The 12,198-nt window shown below is 48.7% G+C and overlaps 2 protein-coding genes across 4 annotated transcripts in view; both read left to right on the top strand.

The window, feature by feature from the left end:
* Window positions 1–511: 511 nt before the first annotated feature.
* On the top strand, window positions 512–2,176 carry FIBIN (fin bud initiation factor homolog). The gene has a single exon (XM_040609780.1). The coding sequence runs from the start codon at window positions 654–656 to the stop codon at window positions 1,278–1,280; it is 627 nt and encodes a 208-aa protein (XP_040465714.1). The 5' UTR covers window positions 512–653; the 3' UTR covers window positions 1,281–2,176.
* Window positions 2,177–10,796: 8,620 nt separating this feature from the next.
* The window catches only part of BBOX1 (gamma-butyrobetaine hydroxylase 1), a 38,983-nt gene continuing 37,581 nt past the window's right edge, over window positions 10,797–12,198 (top strand). For 2 of the 3 annotated variants that reach the window (XM_040608041.1, XM_040608042.1), the window contains exon 1: window positions 10,804–10,907. The gene's annotated coding sequence lies outside the window, so the exon portion shown is untranslated. Of the gene's footprint in view, window positions 10,908–12,198 lie in introns of all 3 variants that reach the window. The other variant, XM_040608043.1, reaches the window with a different exon arrangement.

Here is a 12,198-nt window from a genome sequence, read left to right as displayed (position 1 = left end):
ACCCCGCTGTAACACAGCTACTGGATTCCCGTGGAATAATGTATCAGGAGGGAGAAACGCCGGAGGTTTTACAGAGCGGACTGCACCTGGATTTTCCTCAGCCGCGCCTGACGTTTTGTTTAACGGCAGATTTTGCATCTCACCTCCCTGTCTGCACCCTACACCTTGTGCTCGGACCCCCACCTTCCTCCCCCGGGTCTGGCCTGGGCGGGGGGCGGGGGCTGCTGCCCCCACCGCGGCCCTTCGCAAAGGGGGGAACGAGGGGAGGTGCCGGTGTGGGGGTCGATGCCCGGGGGCGGGGGTACGCGCCGCCCCGTGTGTCCCCCCGGGGCGATGCCCGGGGGCGGGGGTACGCGCCGCCCCGTGTGTCCCCCCGGGGCGATGCCCGGGGGCGGTGCCCGCGGTCCATGCCCGGGGCGGGGGGCGGCCCGGCCCTGCGCGGGGGCCGCTCCCCGCCCCCCCTCCCCCCCGGCTTTTAAGGCGGGCAGTGCGGCGGCCCCCGCCCAGAGCGGGCCAGGCCTGCGCCGCGCATCCCGGCCGGCCCGCAGCGCAGCGCAGCGCAGCGGGGCCGGGCAGCCCCATGGGGCGTGGGCGGCGCGGCCGGGGGCAGCGGGGGCCCGGCCGGCTGTAGGCTGCCCGCCGCCCGCCGCAGCATGCCGGCAGCGCTGCGCCTGCTGTGGCTGGGCTGCCTCTGCAGCCTCTGCCGCGGGTACTTCGAGGGGCCGCTGTACCCCGAGATGTCCAACGGGACCCTGCACCACTACTTCGTCCCCGATGGGGACTACGAGGAGAACGACGACCCCGAGCGGTGCCAGCTGCTCTTCAGGGTGAGCGAGCAGCGGCGGTGCGGCGCGGCGGCGGCGGGCGGCGGAGGGCTGAGCCTGCGGGAGGAGCTGACGGTGCTGGGCCGGCAGGTGGAGGACGCGGGCCGGGTGCTGGAGGGCATCGGCAAGAGCATCTCCTACGACCTGGACGGGGAGGAGAGCTACAGCACCTACCTGCGCCGCGAGTCCGCCCAGATCAGCGACGCCTACTCCAGCTCGGACCGCTCGCTGAGCGAGCTGGAGGGCAAGTTCCGCCAGGGCCAGGAGCAGGGCGGCCGGGAGGAGGCCCGCCTGGGCGACAGCTTCGTGGGGCTGCTGCTGCACGCCCGCGCCCTGCTGCGGGAGACCCGCCACATCTCCAGCGGGCTGCGGGACAAGCACGACCTGCTGGCCCTCACCGTCCGCAGCCACGGCGCCCGCCTCAGCCGCCTCAAGAATGACTATCTCCGCGCCTGAGCCGCAGCCGGCCCGGCTGGGGCGGCACCGATGCCCCGGGGGAAAAAAACCACCAAAAGACACAAACAAAAACTTATTTATTGCCTTTGACTTCCTAAACAATTAACGCCTTTTTATAAAGCGGGAGGTCAGAGGTATGTTTAAGTTAATATCGCATATTTAAGGAATTACCCTGCGTATAGCGTTCATCCAGCGTTACAAAGCCAAGGTGGCTTTCTGGTCCCCCCGCCCTGCCGGGGGGACGGGGCGGGGGGAGGCAGGTGTGGGGGTCCGTGCCGCAGCTGCTGGTGCTGCTCCCGGCCCCCACCGCCAGCCGCTGGCCGCTGTCACCTCCCTAACCGTGTATAACGCTCTGTACGCCGCGCACCTCCAGCGCTCCGCTGCGCCCCTGAAAGCCGGGATGTCCGCTTGAAAGCCGGGATCTATTCTGGCAGGATTTGTACCCTCCAAGCTTGTCTATCTGTGACTCTATTGTAACCCCGCGAGCCAGCCAGAAGGGCTTATGTCAAATCCTAAGAATGCTGATGTGGATTTGAAGAAGGAGCCCCAGCAGCGATGCTCGTTTCAGATCCCAAACGTGAGAGCCAGGTTTCTAAAAGCACGTTTCCAAAGCAGACGAAAAGGTTTGGCCTGTGCCACCACAGTGACGCTTCTTGTTGGTGCCTTTGTACTTTTGCTAGCTATGCTATTAATAAAACTATCGGTGCGCCTAGACAATAGCAGAAGTGCCTCGTGGGAAGGGAAAGGAGAAGGAGGATTGTTTGGGTTTGTAGACTCGTTGTTATCTAGTTGTCTATTTGGGGTAATACAGCTACTAGGTTACAGATAGTGCAGGCAGAATCACTGTTTGGATGACAAAAAGTTCCTATGTTGTTTTAATAAATATCTAAAAATGATGTGGAAGCATACTTTTTTACTGTTCTGCTTGAGATGCTCTTGATTTAGAACATGCTGTTGTAATGTGTGTTTTCAGCAAAAATTGTATGTAGACCCTGCCAAATGAAATAACTCGCTTTTTTAGTAAAAACAAATAAAAACTTACAGACCCCAGAGGTAAGCAAGTTTCATTAAAAGTAATGATACAGGAGGGTACGTAGGGCGGATATTTTATGAGTTCCAAAGCCTTTTCAAGAAACTAGCAAGCCCACGGCACTGGAAGAGCAACTGTTGGCACATTTGAGGTCTGATCTTGTTAACCCTGCTCATGTTCAGTTATACTTTGGTCTGCAGACCGTCCAGTCTGTAAGGTACCCAGCAAGGCAGTGGGTCAACGTAAGTCACCTGGGGCCAGAGTGCTGAAGGCACCAAGAAACGTCTGATGAAGGTAGGTGCTTACGGAATGTCTGGACCACCCAGGCAGCTCACTTTCCCTAAAGGCAGTGCGGTATAGCTCCCACCAGGATACCTTAGATGTCAATTGGCACCTTTAGATCCCCAGTATCTTTGAGGACCTGCCTGAAGAAAATGAAACATTTTATTTACAGACTTCAGTGGAACTGCTCAGTGTTGTTTTTGAGTATGTCGTCAAGTTAGAAGGCATGACAGGGGACAGGGTCTAGGTCTTAAAAATTATTTTGTGATACTTTGCTTGCTGCTAGCATTGGCTAGCACAACACAAGAGCGAAAAGGGCCACCTGAGTCACTGAGTTGTCTGCCCACTGTCACAGCAAACCATATAGCATTTGTGGGATGGACCAAACCCTAGAAGTATCTGAGGGTCTCATTCACATCCAGTCTCTCCTTTCTCTTGGAATCTTACCTGTTTAGAAGTAGGTACCAAAGATGTCATGAGGTTCTATTTGTGCCCAGGTGCCTCTTAAAAGGAGTTTTAGTCTCTGCTTACCCACTTGCTGAGTTAACAGATATAACGTGAATTGTAAACATCAGAAAAGAAACTCAAATGGCAGGCCATGCTGGGCTTTTAGCCACATGAGAGCAGTATTCGAACCATAATATAGAAAAATAGTAGTAGTAGTAGTAGTAGTAGTAGTAGCAGTGTAAGCCACAGCATCATGAATAAGCTTGAAGCAGCTTGGCTATTCTGTGGGCAGTAGCAAACTTTTAGTCAAGCTCAAACTATCCCAACATACACGGCATACCAGGAGAGGCAATGTTTGCAGGGCGCTGCTTTGAAAAGGAGATTATGTGACCTGTGGAGACATAATGTTATCACTCGTTCTGCTCAATACCCTGTCTATAAGTTGTTATCTGATGAAACAAATCCATTTCTTTAAAATCCACACTATGACAAATACGAACATTTTGATAAATGTCTCCATTGACATATGTTTCAGCAAAGTATAAACATTTTTATATTTGAAATAGAAACAAAATCAGAACTCTGCTCTGTAACATTGATTATAAAAGGCTTTAGATGTTCTCTTTCAAAAAGAAAATGCGTACATCTGAGTCTGGCCTACACATAAGTTCACATATTTAGTAAAAAAGGCCAACCTTACTGTGAAGGTTGAACTGTGAAGCCAGTACAAAACTCTTTTAGGACTTTTAAATCTAGTAGGATTTGATTTATGTAATGTTGGCTGGTCTAAGCAAACATGTATATTAAATGTATCCATTAAATAAATCAATTTTGAGTCAGAGCTGGTACATTAAATGGCTTTTATAAATCTGCAGTGCCTGCAGGAACTGGGTGTTTAGTGATGGCCAGCAGTGTAAAGTTTTAAAGTCAAAATAGCTCTTTAAAAACTATGAAAGCTACATTGCAACTCTCTTTGCAATCTTAAAATTATCTTCTGCTTTAGCTTTTTTATTTGATAAAACTTATTTAAGCAAAAGAGATTAAGATTTTCTGGTTTTATGCAGCCTATTGCAAATGGTAAAGGCCTTTTTATATCACTGAAAACTCAGTAAGGATTTTTAAGCAGAGAGCTTTAAAAGGATGATTGTAGCAGCTATTTTGACCCAATAGCTCCTCCTGTTGTGTTTAAACATTGCATCAGTATTGGGCTCTTTTTTTTTTTTTTTCCCCTTTCCTTTTTTTTAAATTTTTTTAATGCAGAAGTTTGAACCAAGGTTAAGCTGACTTGGTCTTTTTTTTTTTTTTTTTTTTTTTTTTTTTTGTGATGTACTGAAGATTTTCAAAACAGGTACTGTTTTCTGAATTTATTAGAGTTGATGGTACTGAAGAGAAGGCATCAGTGTTTTCTGAAGCAAAATAACAATCAGCACTGGATGCTGGAACAGTCACAGAGAGCTTACTTAAGTTTTCTTTGCTGCTCAGCCTGTGATTTAACTCCTCAAGAGTCAAAGCAAGGCATTAGGAGATGCACCTCTGCTCCTCTCCAGGTAACTTTTGAAGACAGTAGTGCTCTGCTGTGGACATTCTCATTCACTGGCACCGACGTGGAGAGGGAGGAGCTCAGAGTGTGAGCACGGAGCACACTGTGCTCTCACATCTGCACCGATGAAAACTTGGGAAAGAAAAGGCTGTGCCTGCCTTGTCTCAAGTCCATGGCTAAGAACTTACCGGGGTGTGTGTGGGGGTGTTACAAATTGTGGCTTTCTAAATTGCCACTTCCAAAGTTTTTCAAAAACACAGTAAGCCTCTCAAAAATCCTGGGCGCGCCAAGCCGGGTGTATGAGTTGTCTGAAGCTCAGCTGATACTTCTGTAGTTGTCACGTGCTGAGACGTGGGTTGCCAACATACATACCTCAGAAGCAAAAAATAGACTTGCCTTAGTCAATGGAAACAACCTGGGGAGCTACAGAGAAAGCGTCAGCTCTGGCTATAGTCTCACACAGAAAACACGTGTTCTGTGGAGAAATTCTGCTGGGTGCATCTGTTGCTGTTGGTCAGTTGTCTATTTAGATGGGCTTCGTGTGACTTCACCTAAGTTTTCAGCTAACAGAGAGGTGTTGTTTAGTTAAATGTATTTGACAGCCACTATTCATGAAGTAATCCTGTATGTTCAAAATCTGGCATTTTTTCTATCTTTTAAAATGTATTTTTACTTACAGCCCACTGGGGAATTTCTTCTCTATTACTTTGATTTTTGGCAAGCCATTAGCAAAAGTTGAACAATTTGTGGGTCCGTATTTCATTCCTGAAGTATGTGAAACTGGCAAAAATACTGACCCCACTACATGCTTTTAAAAAAAGCCTTTATTAGAATATATACATACAAAAAGACTGTAACTCTCTGCTTATTTTATTTTCTTCATAGAGTTGTCATCCTGCCTACGAGATCAGTTTACGACTGGAAAAGGCAGGATTTAATGACGAATTCTGTAACACGAAAAACATATGGTCTCCATAATCATTACATTTTTAATGATGTGGCTTGGACAGAGTCATTCATGGCTTGTAGAGCCATTCGTCCTTGAAAACTGCCTTACCTTGGGGAGGTATCGCTGACAGTCTCCAACATGCCATTAACATTCCTTCATGGGGAAAGACAATGCCAAGCGTATCGTATTTTCTCAGATGACAACCTTCCTTTGGCCATACATATACCCCTTTTAAGTGCTCAGAAATTGCCAATGTAGTAGTAATGGATTGTGTCTGAACTTTTTCTGGGGGCGTGGGAGGGTGTCCTTGGAGAAGGTTGGCTTAGGGAGAGATTTGTTAGCAGCGCTAAATATTGGCAAGTATTTTCCCATACTTTTTCCACGCTACAAACATTTCACTGTGACAAGAGTTACCAACATAAATTAGTTTTAGTGTAAATAATAGAGATTTTACTATAGACAGACTGTCCAAACTGCAAGGTGCTTTTTTTTTTCTATCTACCTATCGTCTCTTTTCAAAAATAACTTGATCAAGATTTTCAGTTTAGTGCTAGGTCCAAAACAATTAATTCAGTGGGCCTTTGGTCTTAGGTTCTTAGCTTTTTTACTTAAATCTAAGAGCTTATTATGCTTTTACCTGGGTAATGATAAAGAATTCTTTCCCATATGCTTTCTGCGTTGACAACTCTTTGGTTAATCAGGAGCGGTCAACTTTCCTTAATAGCAGGCTTTGTCCTTCTTAATGAATATGAATTTGCTTCTGATTTAATGTGATTTAACTGAGATTTGTATTAAAATTCAGAGTAAATTAAGTGCATATGTTAATTGCAAATTATTTTTATGTTTTGATGCTTTCTTACAGAGTGATATACTTACTAACTCTGGACTCTAACAGAGGCACAACAAAACACAAGTTAGTTCATAACTGGGTCAGCACACAGCTCAGGATGCTATCAAGTTTGTAATTTTAAATATATCTTGCATAACCTCTAATTTCAGAAGAGTAACCCTGGGAGTGGGGGGGATGGGGGTGGGTGGGCAGGGACAACTGAATGGACAACAGGTAAACCATGCTCAGGTTTTTCATGATATGAGCACAGAGCAATAAATCTGACTGTACATCAAGAATGAACTGAAGTTCACCCTGTGCTCCTTTACCCTGGAAGCTAATTTGCAACCAGGCCCAGTTTTCATTTCTGACATTCATATTTCTGTGGCAATTAGGGTTTTCAGCTAGCCAGGCATTTGACTGTGCTACATATATATTTATTTATAGCTCCTACCCTAATCACCTTTTCACTGTGTCTGGTTCCGCAACCATTTGCAGGCTGCATGGTATGAATTTGCTTATACTGTCTTACTGAATTTAGTATTAATTTCTTTGTGTTTCTAAGCTACACTTCAGCCTGCCCTGCCCCACAGACCTGCTTCAAGCTGCTGCTTACATGCCCCCAGCCTGCGCGCAGAGCTGATGCTCACAGGACCAGGAAAACGTCATTATTGTTGGTATGTCTGACACCACTGGGAATACTAGTCTAGTTCATAGCCTTATAATGTTATGTCAACGTAACAAATTTATTGGCTGAACATCAGAGTTTCCTTCCTAAGGATGGTCTGCTTCTTATGCTCTTCGCATGCTAGCCTGTAACTTTAAATTTTGCAATGCCCTTTACCTACTAATTGCTGCCAACCTTCAATGTATTTGGTGGTAACTTACTGCATAGACTCGTAGTCACATGGAAACCTATGGCTTCACCCCCATGATATCGTACCTCCCCCTATGAGTGACAGCGACAGAGCAAAGCCCAAAGCGAATCAGTAAATTGATCGTGTGCTAAAGGGTTCAGCAAAACCATGTTGGTTGTGACAGTAAAAAGGCACGTAAATGCACAGTAAAATAAACAAGGTCCAGATTTCCACTGTGTAGCACTTCTGACATACCTCTTAAAATTCTTTCTTTTATGGATATGCAGCAAACACAGGCACAACGCTAATGATTTATATTTTTCTGAGTTATGTCACCTTGAAGGCAGTTTGTTTTTATTTCCACTCAGGATACTTTTCCACTTGCGTATTATGTAACAGTCCTTATAAAAATAAAGACCCAGTATTGCAAGCACCTCTTAGCTCCAGTTACTGAATGAGACTTATGACCGTTTCCATTCTCACATCCTCCTTATTATGCTTATAGTACTTCAAAATGTTCCCCTTTTGGCTTGGAAAAAAAAAAATCTCTATTATTGGTATATGTACAGCTTTTCTTCCTAATGTCTAAACATAATTTCTTCTGGTTCTTTTTTTTTCAGCCTGATGGGGATTTATATGTATGCTTATATACTTAGTTCATGTTCATAACAGATTTCACTCATTAAAAACCTTTAAATACATTATTTAGACACAATTTGATTTGGTTCTCCACACAAAATAAATGCACTTGATTCTCCTTTTGATTAGTAAAAATAATAAATTAATTATAAACAAACAATATAAAATGTTTTCTTTCGGCCAGTATGCATTTAATAGGGTGTGCACTAGTTCTAAAATAAAAACAAAGAGGCAAAACTAAAAACTGTGGCTTCTCAAGCAACAAGCTATGTTCAGCACCAGCAAAATGTTCACACAGCTCTTCCTCAGAGCTACCACTTGCAGATTAGCAATTAAGGTATGTATGGTTTTGGTGGGTTTTGGTTTGATTTTTTTTTTTTTTTTGTAATGAAGGTTACTTAAAACTCAGGAATAAATAAACAAAGCAATTTGTAAACAGTATAAATTTTGTAAAGAATATATATGAAATGAACCCAGTTATCTGCCAACAGACATCCAATCTATGAAACCTTGAAAATAATTGGAATTTTCAAGCTCTTAGTTTCAAATAATGTATTTCAATGGAGGGAGCAGGGAGGGAAAGTATTACGTGAGTTACTTAGTAAAAACTAAAATAAATAAAGAAACCAAACCAGGAAGACAGCCATGACTACCAAGAGTATGTGTGTTCCACAGAGAAAATGAGGAAAAAAAACATGGCAAGAATGTGAAAGAAAGGTGGAAAATGGATTTGGGACCTAATTTGAAAGCAACTAATTCCTACCACCCTTTCCTTAAAAGAAAGTAATGCATCCAACTCCATGCATTACAGCACTACTTTGGCACGTTAGGGTTGTTTTATATTGAAGATGTTAAATGATAACTACCAACAAAAATATTTAATTTCCTATAAGTCGCAGACTCCGTCTTAGCTGTTTCTAACTGCCAAAATGCTTAGACAGTCTCTAAACAGTCATTGAATATTTTCACTTCTGCATGTACTTGTTTCCATCCAACTAGCCAGCTTTTCGTCTTTATGAATGCTTTACTGTCTGTGAAAAGTGCTGCTTAGGCAAACTTTATGTTGAAGGTTTTCCCTTTCTTGGTTATACTGAGGCACCAGGACTTTTCTGGGTGCTTTGCAGACCACAATACGGCTGCTGGGTGTCCAGTAGAGCAGGTGCCTCTGGGAAAGAGCTTCCCATCAGGAGGAAAATAAAGGTTTTCCTTTTATTTCTTAGTTCAGCTCTTCTTTTTCATGTCAGCCATGCCACCAGCTTATGCGTACTGAAGAAGTTGGGGATTCCAGCCCAGTGCAAGCTGAAAACTTGAAGGTCAACACGGGCCACTCCAGCCAAAACTTGGTAGGTGCTATGTCTCAATGTTGCCTTCAGTGGCACAACCATATTTCTGTCTCTTAGGACCTCCCTCCCCCCAACCATGAGGAACACACTGTTCAAGTAACTGCAGAATTAACGCATTTGCTAGTCAGCAGGTATTGGGCACTAAAAAATGAGGGCATGTTAATGCTGTTTTTAAATTTATTCCCAGGAAGCTCATCTGCCTGAAGCTTACTGCTCACAAGACTTGCCTGACAGTAAAATCATCTCGTAGAATCACAGAATCATTTAGGTTGGAAAAGACCTCTAAGATCATTGAGTCCTACTGTTACTGTAACACTGCCAAGCCCACCACTAACCTATGTCCCCAAGTGCCGCATCCACACGTCTTTTAAACACCTCCAGGGATGGTGATTCCACCGCTTCCCTGGGCAGCCTGTGGCAGTGCCTGACCACCCTTTTGGTGAAGGCATTGTTCCTAAAATCCCATCTAAACCTCCCCGGAGCAACTTGAGGCTGTTTTTTTCTTATTCAATCACCTGTTACTTAGAAGTGAGTGCCATGCCCCTCGCTGCAGCCCCTGCCAGGCAGCTGTAGGGAGCCATCGGGTCCCCCTGAGCCCCCTCCTCTCAGGGCTGGACCCCCCCAGCTCCCCCCGCCGTCCCCCCCCCAGCCTTGTGTCCCAGCCCCTTCCCCAGCCCCCTGCCCGGCTCTGGACACGCTCCAGCCCCTCCGCGTCCCCCTGGCACGAGGGGCCCAGAGCTGAGCCCAGGGCTCGAGGGGCGGCTGCCCCAGTGCCCAGCGCAGGGGGACGGGCACTGCCCCAGCCCTGCTGGCCACGCCACTCCTGGCACAGCTCAGCACCCTTAACTGGGAGGGTGCGGGCAAGGGCTGCTCCACCTGGGACAGCTGGGCTGGTTTGTGCCACAGCATGGGCTCTGTTAGGCCGCAATCCCACTAAACCTTCCCTGTGAAGGCCATCTTTTATTTTTTATGAAGTTCGCTGTAGGCTACACCTGGCATGTAAAGACCTCAGTTCTTGGGTGAAGGGGAATTTGGGGTTGTTGGGGCTTTGGGATTTTTTTTCTTCTTTTTTCTGTCTCTCTCTGCTTCTGTTGTAGGGGCACATGTCTCAGCCCACCCAGCAAGGCCAGCCAGGCCACGCTGCGCTGCGGTACGTTTCCTCCTCGCTCCTTGGTCCAAGGAGGTTCCTTGCTCTGACCAGGGAGGAGCTGGTTACACACCGGGAGCAGCAGCCAGGGGAAACGGCCCTTCCCACCCCTGCGCCCTCAAGCCAAGGCCAAAGGCCTTTGCAAAATCCATCCCTGAGCCAAGGGCACGGTCACAAGGAGCCGGCCGAGCCCGGTTCCCTCCGGCGCGTTCAGAGGGCTGAAGATCCCCCTTAGGCTGAAAGAGACCCGGCACAGGCTCCCCGGGGCACACCGCGGGGGCTGCAGCCAGCGGCCGGGCCGGGCCGTACCCCGCCGAGGGGGCAGCGGCCACCCGGTGCGGGGACCCGGGCCGGGGGGCGGGAACGCACCGGCCATAACGTCCCTCCCGGCGGGGGGCGCGGCCGTGGGGGCGCCGGTCTCACCTCCTCGGCGCTGCGGGGCCGCCTCCCGCAGCCCGGGCCGCAGGTGGGGGCGGGGGCGGCTCCCCGCGGGCGGGCCCCGGCCGGGAGGGACGTTACGGGCAGCCCCGCGGCGGTGCGGCGCGCAGGGCGGTGTCCGGTGCGGTACGTACCCGCGGCGGGTCGGGTCCGGGAGCAGCGGCGGGGGCGCGTTTTGCGGCGGGGCGGGGCGGGGGCGCTGCGGGCGGCGGGCGGTGCCCGGGCAGCGCTTCAAGGCACGGAGCGGCCGTGGGCGCCACGCGGGGCCTGCGCTGCTGGCGGCCGGGACACCCTCCCTGCGCGGGGCCGGGACACCCTGCGTGGGGCCGTGATGCCCTCCACGGGGCTGTGATGCCCTGCGTGGGGCTGTGGCACCCTCCACAGTGCCATGACGCTCTCTGCGGGGTTGTAACACCCTCCACGGGGCCATGATGCCTCGTGTGGGCCTGTGACGTCCTCCACAGGGCTGTGACACCCACCGTGGGGCCATGACACCCTGTGTGGCTGTGGCACCCTCCACAGGGCCATGGCTCCCTATGTGGGGCTGTGGCACCCTCCACGGGGCCATGATGCCCCGTGTGGGGCTGTGACACCCTCTGTGGGGCTGTGACACCAGGCCGTGAGGCAGCCAGCGCCTGGTGCAGCAAGCTGGCTTGAAGGCATAGCTACAACTTGGTTATGACACAAAATTCCATTGGTTTCTCTGCAGCTTCTTAACCCCCTATGAGGAGAATGGCCCTTACCCGAAGCAGCTCAGCAGTCTTAAACGTGCCATTCACCAGCATTCGGTAGCTGTGCCGGTAAAGCTGGTGGACATGCTGCTGCTGTCAGCAAACGGGGGGGTCTGGGTGGTGCCTGGTGAGGTGAGGTTTGAAGGAGACTAAAGCAGACAGATTTTTTGAGAAAGAAAATAGTGAGGGCTGCCACTTAACTGAGGAGCTGGGAGAGCCCAGGGGCACAGCCACCGGGTGGTGGGGGTTGCCTTCCGTCACAATTGCCGGTCCACATCCTGGCCAGCCCTCGTGGTGCTGAGGGTTACAAGCGGATAATGACAATGTGGACAGAAAATCCATGAGCCTGAGCTTGGGACGGTGTTCATGTGGGATGGTGTGACTTGTAGGAGCCATTGGTAGCGTTTGTTTTAAACTACATGAATGTAGTGACTGACAGCAGAGTTACATATGGTGTCTTCTAGGCTCACAGATGACAGTGATTTAGAGACAAGAAATGTGGAGAGCTGTAATGCAAAGAATTTGCTTTGTGTTGTCAGCTACCTTTCCATTCAATTGTGGTTATGAGCATGCTGGCTTTAGGCAAACCGATGAGTTCTGCTCGTAGTTTAGTACAGAATGCAATTTCAAGTATACAATAGAAGCATGGGGATAAGTGCCTGAAAATGTTGAGGGAGCAAGGGGAT

Source organism: Falco naumanni, chromosome 10, assembly GCF_017639655.2.
Source record: "Falco naumanni isolate bFalNau1 chromosome 10, bFalNau1.pat, whole genome shotgun sequence".
NCBI lineage: Eukaryota > Metazoa > Chordata > Aves > Falconiformes > Falconidae > Falco > Falco naumanni.
The sequence above is the reverse complement of the archived record's forward strand: the minus strand, read 5'-3'. Positions and strand labels throughout refer to the sequence as shown.